The sequence below is a fragment of the Neolamprologus multifasciatus genome, chromosome 9 (genome assembly GCF_963576455.1).
Source record: "Neolamprologus multifasciatus chromosome 9, fNeoMul1.2, whole genome shotgun sequence".
Lineage (NCBI taxonomy): Eukaryota > Metazoa > Chordata > Actinopteri > Cichliformes > Cichlidae > Neolamprologus > Neolamprologus multifasciatus.
Window position 1 is genome coordinate 14,617,501 of NC_140447.1, and position 14,682 is coordinate 14,632,182.

Sequence of the window (14,682 nt, forward strand, 5' to 3'; positions counted from 1 at the left end):
TCAATACTTGGAATCAACTCCAGATATTTTATCTGCTTAAATTTTCATGGAATAACAAATGAAGAGGCCTCACTGGGCATGAAACTGCTCATCAGTCAATTGTCCAGTGACCTGGCGCTTTTGAAAATGGGGGGGATTAAACTTAAAAGTGGCTGTAAATTCTAAGCAGTTAATGTAATACATGTTAAAAGCTAAAGCTGAATAAAAGCTAAAATTCTGCACTTCATTTCCGGTTAGATTTTTTTGTTTATTTATTTAATTTAAAATGTAAAATTCTCTGTGGGGGTTTGAAGGCCAAAGAGAGAAAAATATATAGTTGTAAAAATTATTAGAACCAACCGTGTCTACTACAGCCACGTTGGCCATTTTTGTGTAGTCACTAAATGTAGCCACTAGATGGAGGTAGTTATTCGTCTTTGTCTAAAACCAGGTATTAGGTTGTGTGGCTGCCCTCTTGAGTAAGAAAGCGTATTGTGCTTTAAACTAGTGATCACTGAAATTGAGCTTTCATTATTTTTATCATTTAAATATGTGTTCCCTTAAAAAAACAAAATCTGATTTATGTGCACCACTCACTTTTTTAAAAGAAAAAAGTGAGTGGTGCGTTACTGTTAGTCAGCCCCCTGCTATTCTTAGTACTGTGGTAATGTCACGTTACATGGGAGAGTGGCAGCACTAACCTCATTGGCAGGGTAACCTATTCCAGTCTTCAATCATTCAACGGTCAGGACATTCTCCAGAGCACTTGTGGTGTACAGATTAAGTGTTGCAGACTGTAGTGACTGTTTTTGGTCTTTTGTTTTTTGTGGTGTCTCAGGAAGTTATCTCCGGCCTTCCAGCAAGCTTTGTTGTCCTTCTGCAGAATGTGCTCCGACAGCCGCCTAGGAGCAGAGGTCAGGAGCACACATTTCATATACAGATTTAAAAAAAAAAAAAAAAAAAAAAAAGAGTAAATTTAGGAAAAACAGAATATAATGTCCCTCCTGTTCCCAGGTGTCTCGTATAGCAGACAGCGAGGAGAGTGTGATGCTAATGCTGGGTCGCTGTCTCCCTCACATCGTTCCTAATGTCCTTCTTGCTAAACGAGAGGTAAACCTGCTTGTGCTGGTCATCTTGCCCTCTTCTTCTCCTCCCTGTTTCCCCATTCATTGTCACCATCACAGGCTTCTTGTTTTAATAACCAATAGATACACACAGAGCAGCAAGGATGAGAATAGGTTAAAAAAAAAAAAGTAGTTGGTCATTCACAACTACTAAAGTTTCCTCTAAACTGTGTATTTATAATGTAGAGGGGAAACGACTCTAAACAGCCTAATGTGGTTATTGTCAGTAGTTTTGGTAGTAATGGTGCTAATTTGACACCTTTGCAAACATATTTCTCCATTGGCGATTCATCCGCTTCACCATCTGCTGTTATGTGAAATATTTACTGCTTTAAAGGAACATTACCCCCCCTTTTTTTTTCCTTTTGTGCCTAAGCTGTTCTCACAATATGAATATGAACTGTAGAGTTACACATTGTGCAAAGGCTGTTTTCTTGGCAGTATTGGGATTTGTGTGATTGTTTGTTTTTTGAGATAATTAAATCAATGTCTCAAACTTGATGATGCACAAAGCACCTTTGTCCTTGTGTTGCCTTTTTGTCGTTCCCCAAGAGATACGAATATAGAGTTGGAGACATTTTTACCTGCCAGATCCTGCTGACTTGTGTCTTATCTATTGATTTGTAGGGTCACCTTCTTTTGTCATGGCATTTGTTTTTCAGAAGTCCTCATCATTTTTCCTCTGCATTTTTTCCTCTCATATTTGCTGTCCCTTTGCCTTCACGGTTTTTTTCTTCTCTTTTCGTCTCACTCATTCTCTCACTCTCATGCATGCCTCTCTTCTAGAGAATGGTTGCGCATCTTTGCCAGGTGAGTCTTTCACGCACTCATTTGCATGATTCTCACATGTAGATCAGAAAAGTGTAACTAATGCCAATTCCTACTGCTGCAAAACTGCTGTCACTAAATACATTTTCACACATGCGCTGCAGCCCTGAACTTTTTCATACCTGAGAGAAATGCATGAGATAACAAATGTCGAACTCAGTTGGATCGGACAATAGCTTCACTTAAGCACAGGTGAAGTGGAATTATTTCCTGTGAGAACAGACAACAGTGGGAAAATATCCTGGCATAACGCTCTTAAAGTTGTTTGAAATCCATGTGTGAAAACAGTATAAGCTCTGATTTTCCATATCTATTATTTTTTGCAAATACAGTCTGCAATCCTGTAACGGTGACACTGCAGTTTTGGGGTACACACATTTTTACCCATTTTATTATTAATTATTAATTTTATTAACAGAACATGCCAGAGCAAAACACACTCCTTGGGGGTTGCTATCTATTCATTAAGAGGTATAACGGCAATTTTGTAACTGTAAGGTGTGGCCGTTGTTTAGCTAATGTGGCTGTCATTCTCACTAGGAGTGTTCTTTATTTGAAATGCCAGGGGGAGGTTTTTGTCAGAATGAGTGTGTAATTAACACAGGTGAACAGTTTAGAGCTGAGCACAGTGCCATAGCTATGAGCTATAGCTGTTCACTGTGTCCTCGCCCTATATAGAGCAGACCTTAAATGATTTGCACCGTTTCATTTTTATTCATAAACAGAGATTTGTTCATGAAAAAACTAAGAGCACCTGCTCGTCTTTTTCTCAGCAGTGTGCACATCACACAGAGCAATTTAACATTACAAACACTGCTGTGAAAAAGTATTTGCCGCCCTACCTGATTCCTCATTTTTTTGCATATTTGCATAAGTTACATGCAAATGTGGGGAAAAAAAGGCAAAGGTTAAAATATCAATACTACAGTCTAAATATCAGGAGAGCAAATCAACATGCTTTCAGATGTGTGTCTGGTTTGATCATCAAACAAATTTCAATATTAATCAAAGATAACCCAAGTAAATACAAAATGCAGCTTTGTTATTTGTGTGACAAATATGCAAAAATATAAGAAATTAATAAGGGGACAAATACTTTTTCGCTCCACTTTAATTTGGTTTCTTTTATGGTTTTTTTTTATTTTAAATGTGTCCAGTACCGAGTCTGTTACATATCATATTAAAATGTCTCGCTGTCAAAATTAAATTTATGTGACTAAGACACATCTGCAGTGTACTAAATTAATGTCTGTCTTTGTGCAAAAGAACAATGACTCCATTTACACACAGCTGGAGTAACTTCAGTAACATGCAAATCTCTCAACGTCTGATCTTATATAACGTTTAGTGTTCTATATGTCCTGCAGGACCCATAAATTTTATGTTTATATAGCAGTCTTGATTGAAGAAGCCCTTCTCCCGATAAATAGGGATAAATAATAGTGTTATTTATCCTGAGAATTGCTGCCTGAACCTCTTAGACCCCACAAAGGCTCAATCAGTATGAGTTGAATTCCCCTTCAGCTGCCTGAGTCTGAATTACCATACTGTTTCTGAAGAGAAAGTATCCTCCTCCTGTGTTTATACTGTAATTTCTCTATTTTTTTTTTCATTTAGCAGAAAGTAGCAGAACGATCACTCGCTTATCTGATCTGCTTGTTTGTTTGTGTTTTTTTTTTTTTTTTTTTTTTTTTTTTAAATTTTCTTGTTTGTTTGTTTGCTTGTTTTGTTTTGTTTTTTTCCATTCAATTGGGTTGGTCTCTTATAGAAATGAGCCGCCTACATCTGTTTGTACATTAGTGTGTTGTTAGTAGATCAGCTGCTGTTTTAGCTCCTTACAGCACATTCTTGCAGTTGCAACCTCACACTGATTTGCCCCGTTTAGTAAATCAGGCCCTTAGTCTTAATATGTCATGCTGTACGATATGTCTCTTCAATTCGCTGTATCTTGACTCACCTTTGATTTATTAAGCTCATCAGACATGGGCCCAATCAGTCTAATCTCTTTAAGTGTCTAAATGCCAAAGATTTTGAAACTGTTTTGATAAATATGAGTTTAGAAACTTTTTGATAAATGGGGTTATGCTCTATTTTTAAATCTGAAAACCCGGAGAGAAAAAAGGTTTTAAAATCCCAGATCTTGATGATTAGGTGACTTAACTAAATGCAGCCAGCTTTCTTCCTGCAATTGTTTGGTTTTAAGTGCTTTTGTTTCCACAAACAAAGGTGTTTTTTTGTTTTGTTTTTTGTTTTGTTTTTACTGAGAAGAGTAGGAAAGGAGATTTGAAAAAACAATAAAACAAAAAATGTTACATTAACAAGAAATTACTCTTTAAAAGCTGACACCTGCACAGGTGTTCTATAGAATCTGCTTGTGTGCACTTTTGGTCCATGTGTGTCCATGCGTACATAAGTGCAGCGCATGAAATTTTATACAAGGAACTGAAACTTGATCGGAAACCAAATGGATATACTGAAAGAGGTAAATCTAGTTGGAGTAGTCTTTGGTCGGGCTGCTTTGCATATCACCATGGTTATGAGGTTTTAATCAATCCCCAGGCAGTTATGGAGAACTTAATCTCTTTTAAAAATCAAGATAAACAAACTGAAGGGAGAAAAGGCTGGCAGGAAAAAAAAATGTAAATGCAGCAGCGCATTAAGACTTCTTGAATAGTTGGACTTTGTCATTGTCTGTGAATCTAACGGATATTGTACAACGTGTGTGTGTGTGTGTGTGTGTGTGTGTGTGTGTGTGTGTGTGTGTGTGTGTGTGTGTGTGTGTGTGTGTGTGTGTGTGTGTGTGTGTGTGTGTGTGTGTGTGTGTGTGTGTGTGTGTGTGTGTGTGTGTGTGTGTGTGTGTGTGCGCGCGCGCACATACACCCGCACAGATAAAGCTGCCCGTGCTTCCGTATTGCAGGCTTGACCCTTCTAACCACCACAACCCTGGAGACACGCCTTTACTTGTTTGAATGTGAAACCCTCTTAAGAACAAAGGGTGTTTGCCTTAAAGCGATAGTATGACACACTGAAACACTGCCTGCCACCTGGCTGTATTATCAGATGCTATAAATCATTAAACCCTGTGTTTTTCTTCAATTTAAAGGATTGCATTGCAACACTTTTTTTTGTTTTTGTCAAAAACATTATTTTGTAGTAATTTGCGACAGTACTATTTTTATATAGACTTTCCAGGCATCATTAAGGCAAAGATGGCATCTAAAAACTGCAATTATAGACTTCCTGTTTTTAGTGGGTAGATTATCTGTAATCTTTAACGGACCTAGACATGACACAGAAGGTTGATAGTTTTACTGGAACTGTTTCTTTGACAGACAATTTCTGGTAATGTACTATTAAATGCAGGTGTTTGAATTCAAAACAGGCCTGTGTCAGTAATTCTGTGGAATATTTCATACCTAAGACATTATGCCTAAACTTTGGCATGTAATGAAGTCCACTTTTGGCTGATGTAATTTTCAGTAGTTGTGTATCAACCAAAGTGCTGGAATTTTTTATTTTTGGCCTGATGTTGGTGTTTGATGATTGCTCAGGGAGCTACTAAAATGATTAGACTTCACATTGTGGTGTGCATGCATACCACGTTAAGGTGCCAAAGAAAAGGTCAGGGCATTTTAAAAAGCCATCTATACCAAGTGATCAGATAATCCAGTTTGTAGACAACTTTAAAAACTAGTGGAAAGAGTAACAGAAAAAACAAAACTAAACAGTCCAGTCATCTTAAAGTATTGAGACAGCCTTAACATTTAAACCACGTGCATAATATGTGTAGTTTGTGCAGTAAGGGTATCCTGTGGTGTCTGGCACCAACACATTGGCACTGGGTCTTCAGTTTCTGTGTATTAGGTGGGGCCTTTTTAGATTGGAATTATTTCAACACGCTGTTCCTCAAACAACTTCTGTGAGGTTTAGAGGCTGGGTCGATGCTTTGATTTGGCCTTGTTGTCCCGGAGGCATTCCTGAGCAGTTTATGCAGTTTGGCACACAACTTTATCCTGCTGCCATCAGGAAATGCCTGGAAAAAGAAGTGCAGTGTTGTTCATGTGTTCACGTCACCTGTTAGTGGTTTAAATGAGTGTTCATCTTCTGGAAACTATGGATGAGTTGGTGTGTAGTATTAAGAGAGATATGTTCATTACTGTTTTTTGTTGGAGATAAGATACATTACAGGTATACCCAATAATGAGTATCTGGGTCTGTCATTGAGAGCTGCTGAGATGTTCCAGCCTGGATGAAAGTTGTAAGCCATCATGTAAGTGGTAAAGCAGACATTGGTCTTTCCATAGCCTCATAGTTAAAATAACCGAAAAGACTGAAAGGAATGGTCACATGGAAGGGAGTTGTTGCTTTCCTTTACTGAATGCAGGCTCTTCTACATTGGTCCTTAAATTAAAAGGAGTAGTTGCCCTGAATCTGGCCCCTGGTCCCTGGCGTCATTCTGTCCACTCTACCTGCCCACAGTGTTTACACAGGACTGGTCAGTTATGAAGGAGATTTCACATCATAGGAGTCCACACTGAAATAGAACAGGGTCAGCATGGTTTCTGGCTTTTTAGATGTGTGCTGTTTATGAATTCCTCTATTTGCTTTATCAGCCCAGTGCTGTTGACTCTCCAATATGTGTCCTGTGAAAATGTGTAGCCTTGTAATAGACTGCAGGAGAAGATTATTCAATGTGACTGTTAAAGTTGGCTGAATTTGCTTAATTTGTCATTTTAAGCTGGTTTTTTTTTTTTCTTTCTGATGCTGAAATTGATTTCAACTATATTGGATTAGACATGTAACCACTTAAAATGACCCTTTTGATAGTCAAATGTTATATTTTTGCTTTTCTAAAATATAGCCAACATGGCAGTGACTTCAGAGGGTTGGTCCAGCATTGAACGAGTGACTCATCATAGCCTATCTTTACCCAAGTTTCTCTGTTAGGTCCTTTTGTCCATCCAGCGTTGGGGTTTAGCTTGTTCTTCCAGTACTTGGCAGGAAAACATCATATCTTCCTGGAAAAAAAACAGACTTTGAAAAAAAATATATTTTTAACTTTGTGTGCACTCTCTAATTTCGGTGTGTGTGGCGGGAATGCAGGGCTGACCACAGTTTGGCCATGGAGGCCCTGTATCAAGGGCAGCTGAGTGCTCTCCCCTCTGGCTGGAAGGCCCATGAACTTTGTCTGAACTCTGAAGTAGGAATCATTTATAAGAGGAGAACTAGTGCATTAGGTTTGTGTTTATCTGTCTATATGTCGCCGTGTGCATGCACTATTAAGCTTCTGCAGTATGTGACCATAACATTCTGTGACTCAAAGTCCAAAGAAGAGTAGATATGAAACCAGCAAGGGAATTACGGTAAGCATGTTTGCAGGAGTGTTGAAAAACTGCTGTTGGTTTTTAAGAGTGACCCCCTGTGTATTTTTCTCCTTGTGACTTTCCCATTTTCTGTCTTCATAATAAGCCCCCTCTTCCGGTTGCTGTTCCTGCTACTCCATAGAATTACGGGCCTGCTTGAGTGCTACAAACCATCCTTTCCACCCCTGTGTGTTGTAACCATAACCACACACTTTTTAAAAAAAAAATGTATTTGCAGAGTAATCTAAACTGATCCTAGCCTTTTCTGTGTCTTCTTTAATTCAGGAGTTGATTCCACTCATCTTATGTACTGCCTGCCTTCACCCAGAGCCTAAAGAGAGAGACCAGCTTCTCCACATCCTCTTTAACCTAATCAAGCGACCGGATGATGAGCAGAGGTGCTAACACTTTGTGTCACCAGCCTGTGGTTAAAAAAAAAAACTCTGCCTGCATCCAGTATTTTCTCAAATGTGTGTTTTTGTCTCCAAAGACAAATGATTTTGACGGGCTGCGTTGCGTTTGCGAGGCATGTGGGGCCCACACGTGTCGAGGCTGAGCTACTCCCTCAGTGCTGGGAACAGGTAGAGTACATACCTAGAGGGGTTATTAAATATACTCCTACTGAATTTCACAGCTTTGAGATCATATTACTGATTTATAAATAGTCTCTAATTCTGTTTTCTTTTTAAACATCTGAAGTTTATTTGAAAATCATGAATAATGCTAAAGTGATCAGGTGTGTAAATATTTAGATTTAATTAGCATACAGTCTGTTTGCTGAGATTTACTTGGCATTGTGATGTGAACCTTTCTGTAGCACTTGAATTTATAAGACACGTCTCTGTTTTTGTTTTTTAATTTCAGTTCAAAGATGGGAAGTATACGTATTAATGATTTGCATTTTCTCTGTATTTTTGTTTTGCTTTTTGTTGTTTTCCCACTTTTTCTCTCATAAAAACACTCAAAGGTTAGAAATGCAAACACGTCAGATCTTTCTGATTTGGGAATCTGTTAGCAATACCTCCATAGGCGTCCTTGAGTTAAATGGGTTAGCGGTTTGGTCTTCATTGCCACCTGTGTCACCACATGCAACACATGTGTGATAAACAAAATCTGCTCCCATGACAACGGCCGCTGCCACCAGTTTGGAGTCTGAGAATCTGCGCAGAAAGACAAATAGTGGTTTCCACAGGGTCAGGATGTTGCTGATACTCGAGTTGTTTCCATTCCACGGTGGCTGCACTCCCATCTGCCTCTCCTTTTCTTTCAATTTCTATTGCTCTTTTTCTTTAAACACTTCAATTCCTCTAAACGTGTCTTCTCCAGATTAACCACAAATATCCAGAGAGGAGATTGTTGGTGGCAGAGTCCTGTGGAGCCTTAGCACCTTACCTGCCTGTAAGAACACATTATGTATGCAACATATTCAAGTTACAGTATATGATGAATATGGGCCTAAAGTGCAGACTAAGCTTTAATTTGTGAAGCATTAATCTATTGCAATAACTGTTGAGAAATGTTTATACTTTATAGACAATCCCCTATTTTCAAAGGCTTAAGTGTAATTGGACACTCCTTATTATTTCTTCATCAATTGAGTGGGCTGTGAGTTAATTCCAGGTGTGGCATTTTCATTTGGAAGGGGTTGCGAGGAAAGTAAACTATCAGAAGGGCTCATAACCCAAATGCAACCCACACCCTGGATATAGCTTCCTGCTTCCAGTGGAAGTGGTTTTACTAATTAAATCTAAAGAGAACGGGGATTCGCGGTGTGCTTAGACTGAGCCAGGTGCAGCTACGTTGATTGGATGGTGCTTTAAAGAGAAGAAGTATAAGAAGAAGAATGATCCAGAACAAATTTTAAAAGCGACGTGGGAGTTCTTGAAAGCAAAAATGTCAAATCAGTCACCTAATGTCAACCCGATCTTTTTCCAATTTCCAAACAAGAACAACTGAAAACAGCTGTTTTAAAGACCTGGCAAAGCATCACAATAGAGGAAACCCATTGTTTAGTGATGTTCATCAGTTCCAGACATCAGGCAGTCGTTGCCTACAAAGGATTCTTCTAAATATAGACTGTATAAAAAATGAGTGGAGTTTCTTGAGAGTTAATATCTTTGCTCACCCACAATTTGGAAATAATCCATTTAAGCCCATACTCATCATGTACTAAATGTAGAATTATAAAATATGACCTGAATGAATTCTCAGTCTGTCTTTTTTTCTCTTCTTTTTTTTTTTTTTGCTGTCACTGTTTGTCTCCGTAGAAGGAGATTCGCAGCTCCCTGGTGCTGTCCATGTTGCAACAGATGCTTGCTGAGGATAAGGCGGACATGGTCAGGGAGGCTGTGGTCAAGAGCCTGGGTATAATTATGGGTTACATAGATGACCCAGATAAGTATTCCCAGGTGTGTATCTTTGTAGATGAACATGAGAGTGATTTGTGTTTTAATGATGTCCACAACTGCTATTCTCTATTGTATGTATTACGCCAGGATTTTACAACTGCTTTTGTGGGTGAGACTGAGTGCTGCTCTATTGTTTGTCTGTTTTCATTCCAGGGTTTTGAGCTGATGCTGCTGTCTCTTGGAGACCCATCAGAGCGGGTGGTCAATGCGGTCCACCAGGTCTTCATCCCTGCCTTTGCTGCCTGGACCACAGAGCTGGGCACCCTGCACACTGCACTGATTCCTTCTCTACTGGCACGTATCGAGAAACTACATACAGTAAGTGTCTTTCATTTCAGTCTTGGCATAGTGCAATTTTATATATCACTTTCCATAATATGTGCTGCTTCTTTCTCTAGCAAGGAGAACATGGTCTAGATGAACACAAGCTACATGTTTTCCTGTCAGCCCTTCAGTCTCTTATCCCTCCTCTGTTCGCTGTGGTGCTGCAGAATGCACCCTTCACCAGCAGAGTCAAACTCCATGGCGACATACCTGCAATTGAAGGTAGGATGTTTACAAACACACACAGGTCAATTGTAAAAGAAATGCAGAAACCTCAGCAGAAGTAGAGGTTTGTATTTTAGTGTGACTAAAATGCAACTTTCAAACATTTTGTTCATTCACATATATTCTACTGGTGCTAGTGTGGCCTTTAAGCCTTTGACATTTATTATTCCGTTTCTGCCTTGGTCCTCTATCTTTGGATTTGCAGTGACTCGATTTCCCCGGCCAGCTTCTCCCCTCCAAGATGTGGCAACCATCATCGGCAGCAGGGAGATGCTGAGTGCCCTGCTGCAACTCTATGACCACCAGCTGGAGCATGAAGGAACCACTGGATGGGAGAGCCTGCTATGGGTGGTCAACCAGCTGTAAGAAACACACGCACACACATACACTCAAACCCATGAAGCTTGGTTTTGGTCACTTCAGTGACTTAAAATAACTCATCATAACCTAAACCAAGGCTTACTATAACCTTAAGCTATCGTGGTAAAATGCAGTGACTAATGTTATGAGGATGTGGTTGTTATCCTCAGAGGGAAGAGGGACCTTATAATGTGAGGTTAAACACATTAAAGACATTCTAGATTTCCTCACAACACAAGTAACACAAGTGTAATCGGCACATGTCTACTAACATACTTAAAAAAAAAAAAGATGTATGAAAGAATGCCCATTGTCATTAACAAAATGGACTCAGACTACTAATTTCTATTTTTTTTCTTTCTTCTGTTTTTTTAAACAGCCTACCGCAGCTCATAGAGATTGTGGGTCGCATAAATGTGACATCATCAACTTGTGTTCATGAATTTTCTCGCTTTTTCTGGAGATTCTGCCGCACCTTTGGCAAGATCTTCACCAACACTAAGGTAAACCTGTGATAACTGAGTAAACCATGACAGTTTAGTCTTAATAAGCATTCTTAAAGTTTCCTCCAGTTTAGCTCATTTCAACCCACCTTGTTTACCTGAACAGGCACACTTGTTTTTAGAATACTGAATGGTGTTTAGAGCTGAGGCCACTCAAAAATCTATTCTGTCATGTCATATACACAGTGCAACTACAATAAATGTCTCAGTTTACTGTGTATACGTTCATTCTTAGTTTGATATTTAAAGATATCTTTAAAGTTCATATGGGATGTTAAAAATGTGTGTGTGTGTGTACAGTAAATGCCAATATTTATAAGTATTATGCTGGCGTTTTATCATTGTGACTTTTGCAGGTTAAACCACAGTTCCAGGAGATTCTCCGACTGTCTGAAGAGAACGTTGGTAAGGGCAGCTTTAGCCTAGACGCAGATGTGCAAGTGTAAGGTTTTCTCAGCTCTCTCAAGAAACTGTTGATAGGTGGAGTTCAGATGCTGACACTGTTGATGTAAACAAGCTATTTGGAGTCTGTTATGGGTGTTTCCATCTCCTTTTTTATAAATTCCAAACATGTTTATATAATTATAAAGAGGTGCTTGGTCTTATGTGGCTGCCAAGTGTTTTAGTTTTGGTATTGTGGCCGCTGATGAAATGTGTTTTGTATTGAGACCCAGGCTGTGTTGAGGTCATCGGGACCTTTTCTGACATTTTTATAAAACCACAACAGTATAACATGCATAGTGAGGCCACAGTGTCACGCATATACTCATGTTAACAAATGCGAAGCCAGTACGTTGGGTTGAAAATAACCTCGTCATGTCATATTTGTTTGTGTCTCTGCTTATTTCTAATCTTCTTGATTAACTGAATTTATTGCGTTCATTGTTATGATCGGCTTTTGTTCTCCTGTCAGATGCTTCAGCAGGGAATGGTATTCTCACCAAAGCCACAGTTCCTATTTATGCCACTGGAGTGCTGACATGTTATAACCAGGTAAATTAACAGCTGCTCAGAAACTAACAATCGTGATCAGACATTTTGATAGTTTGTAGATTTCTTCAAGATTTAGGTCATCTAAATGATGGAATAAATGATATACTACCATTTTATCAAAAAAAAAAATAGCTAAGTCTTTATCTTGGTTGGTTTGAGTTTTCCAGGGAGACTGTTTTTTGATTAATTAGACAATTTGTGACAGAATCACTTTATTTTACAAATCTGGTCTATGCAATCTAAATATGCACGTATTTGCAAGTTGGAGCTGGATCCAGCAGCCACAATTTGCAAATACATGTATTTGCAAGTTCAAATACATGTATAAAATCCACTCCTAATGCCTGAGGTTCGCTGTCTGTCTAAGTGCATTGTTTTGCATCAACTTTTAACACAGTGTCAATGTTCAAAGCGGCCAGACTAAAAAGAGAATAAAATTAACCGCACTCTTATAAATTATATACACGTGTTACAGTGAAATACATGAAATTGTCATAAGTATGCTGTCATCTCTCAAAAGGAGGAGGATCGCAAGCTGTTGGTGGGTTTCCTAGAAGATGTTATGACAACCCTGTCTCTGTCCCATGCACCTCTTGACAGCCTGAAGGCCTCCTTTGTAGAGCTGGGGTAAGCTGAAACACACATGCACATGTGTGTGTGTGTGTGTGTGTGTGTGTGTGTGTGTCTCAGTGTGAGAAAGCACACCCATTTATAAGAATATGGCAGGTTCTTTTATACAGTTACTCGTTTGTTGTTTTAACTTGACAGTTTGAAAGTTAATGATTACTTAATCGGTTTGTTTTGCGTTTTTACAGTGCCAATCCAGTGTACCATGAACTGCTGCTAACTGTTCTGTGGTATGGGGTGGTCCACACGTCTGCTCTTGTCCGATGTACGGCAGCACGGATGTTTGAGGTACAAACACACAAGCACAAAAGGTTTTTTTGGAAGAAAAAAAAAAACTGTACCACAGTTGAAACATTGCACTAAAATGTATTTTAGTAAAATATAAACTAATGAAGCTACACAATTATGGATAAAATCATAATAATTTTTAATGCATTGTAGACATTTTTATTATGTAGTTATTGTTGTTGTATTGTGTTAAAGAATCTAAGTTGGTAGATAATGAATATCAATACATGTATAGTTTCACTGAGCTAAAAATGGTCATTGTGCAGTTATAAACGATATAGACTCAATTTTCACATTTCCATATTTGCTATACATGTGCTAGCTTTGCTTGCTGTTGCTGCTGTTGAACATTTGTTATTAAGCTGTTCTGCTCTTTAAATGTGAGTAAAGACTGTAGCATTTAGCTTATCAGTGCTCTGGTTCCAACCTTATGACTAGACCCTCAGACCTTTGACTGCACATTCATCCCAACATAAATATCTGCTACATGTCAGAAAAAAACCTGAGGTCAGTACCCTGAAAGTACGGCATAGTTGAAGGAGCTGAAGGCCTGTTCCCTTTCAGTGTTGTTGGAAAATATAATTTAATCAGAAATGTTTTTTTGTGAATTTCTTTTTTTTTAATGTTTTCAGAATTTCAGATCCTGTGGAAACATAATACTGCTGTTATTTTGTAAAGGGAGACAATACCTTCTCTGTTTTCTTCAGCCGATTGGATCCATATTAAACCAGCCTCCCAAGGCAAAAGTCCTGGCCAAAGCCATAAGCGACATGAGATCTTGTATGTCCACACTTTAGGTCAAATATTGGGATGAGAATCTAGGCATAGCATTGGAACCTGGCCTTTGTTGATCTGAACTGGGGGAGGAGGAGTGGTAGGCCGTATTCATTCCCCCCTGTTTTGTGAACGACTCGTTCTTTCCCAGAACACCTCACTGTCACCATTTCATAGTGTGTAGCTGTCCACCATTACCAAAACTGTGGATCAAAAAGTGGCCCTTTACCACAGATGCCAGATCAAATTACTCTCAGCTATTTTATAATCTGGCGTGTGTGGAAAGAGCCCGCTGTTTTATGCTCACTGTATTGTAACAATACTTGTGCAATTTTAGCTATGTTGGCTTTGCCATGTGTGCATACCTGAGATTGCATGTGTGTGCGTGCGTGTGTGAACGAGTGTGTGTGTGTGTGTGTACACACTTGCTTGAAACATACAGTGCTGTTCCGTGCCTTGCAGCTATTGTTCTTGTCATTGTATATCACTTTCTTCCTATCTTTTTGTGTTTGTTTTCTTTTCCTTTCCTTCTTTATTTTGCTTTTTTCCCTTTTTTTTTTCTTTCTCTATTTATTGCCGGTGTTGCTCGCTCTTGTCCCAAATGCCCCGCCCACCTCTGTGACATCACGGCTGGCTCTGTCCAATCCGATCAGCTGCTGGTGAAGGGGGTGAATGAGACGCTGGTAGCTCAGAGAGTGGTGCCGGCTCTCATCACACTGTCTTCTGACCCTGAAATGTAAGTGAAACAACAACAGTAAACTGCGCCGCGTCTCTCTCCCCCTTCTCTTTGCTGCCTGAGAACTATCACATTTGGACCAGTCTTTACCTGCCAGGAGCAAATTCAGTAGAAAATAAGACAGTATGAACATTGAAATAACCTTTTTGT

General features: G+C 39.1%; 1 protein-coding gene across 9 annotated transcripts in view; it reads left to right on the forward strand.

Moving 5' to 3' along the window:
- The window catches only part of relch (RAB11 binding and LisH domain, coiled-coil and HEAT repeat containing), a 37,645-nt gene that overhangs the window by 12,781 nt on the left and 10,182 nt on the right, over window positions 1-14,682 (forward strand). For 5 of the 9 annotated variants that reach the window (XM_085173178.1, XM_085173181.1, XM_085173180.1 and 2 more), the window contains 16 exons: window positions 818-893; window positions 994-1,089; window positions 1,890-1,913; window positions 7,580-7,692; window positions 7,785-7,875; window positions 8,621-8,692; window positions 9,562-9,702; window positions 9,856-10,020; window positions 10,101-10,248; window positions 10,457-10,613; window positions 10,991-11,114; window positions 11,471-11,519; window positions 12,028-12,107; window positions 12,628-12,734; window positions 12,923-13,022; window positions 14,450-14,532. In XM_085173178.1, the coding sequence (XP_085029304.1) occupies window positions 818-893; window positions 994-1,089; window positions 1,890-1,913; window positions 7,580-7,692; window positions 7,785-7,875; window positions 8,621-8,692; window positions 9,562-9,702; window positions 9,856-10,020; window positions 10,101-10,248; window positions 10,457-10,613; window positions 10,991-11,114; window positions 11,471-11,519; window positions 12,028-12,107; window positions 12,628-12,734; window positions 12,923-13,022; window positions 14,450-14,532 (1,626 nt within the window). The remainder of the gene's footprint in view (window positions 1-817; window positions 894-993; window positions 1,090-1,889; window positions 1,914-7,579; window positions 7,693-7,784; window positions 7,876-8,620; window positions 8,693-9,561; window positions 9,703-9,855; window positions 10,021-10,100; window positions 10,249-10,456; window positions 10,614-10,990; window positions 11,115-11,470; window positions 11,520-12,027; window positions 12,108-12,627; window positions 12,735-12,922; window positions 13,023-14,449; window positions 14,533-14,682) is intronic. The other 4 variants (XM_085173182.1, XM_085173186.1, XM_085173179.1 and 1 more) reach the window with 3 other exon arrangements.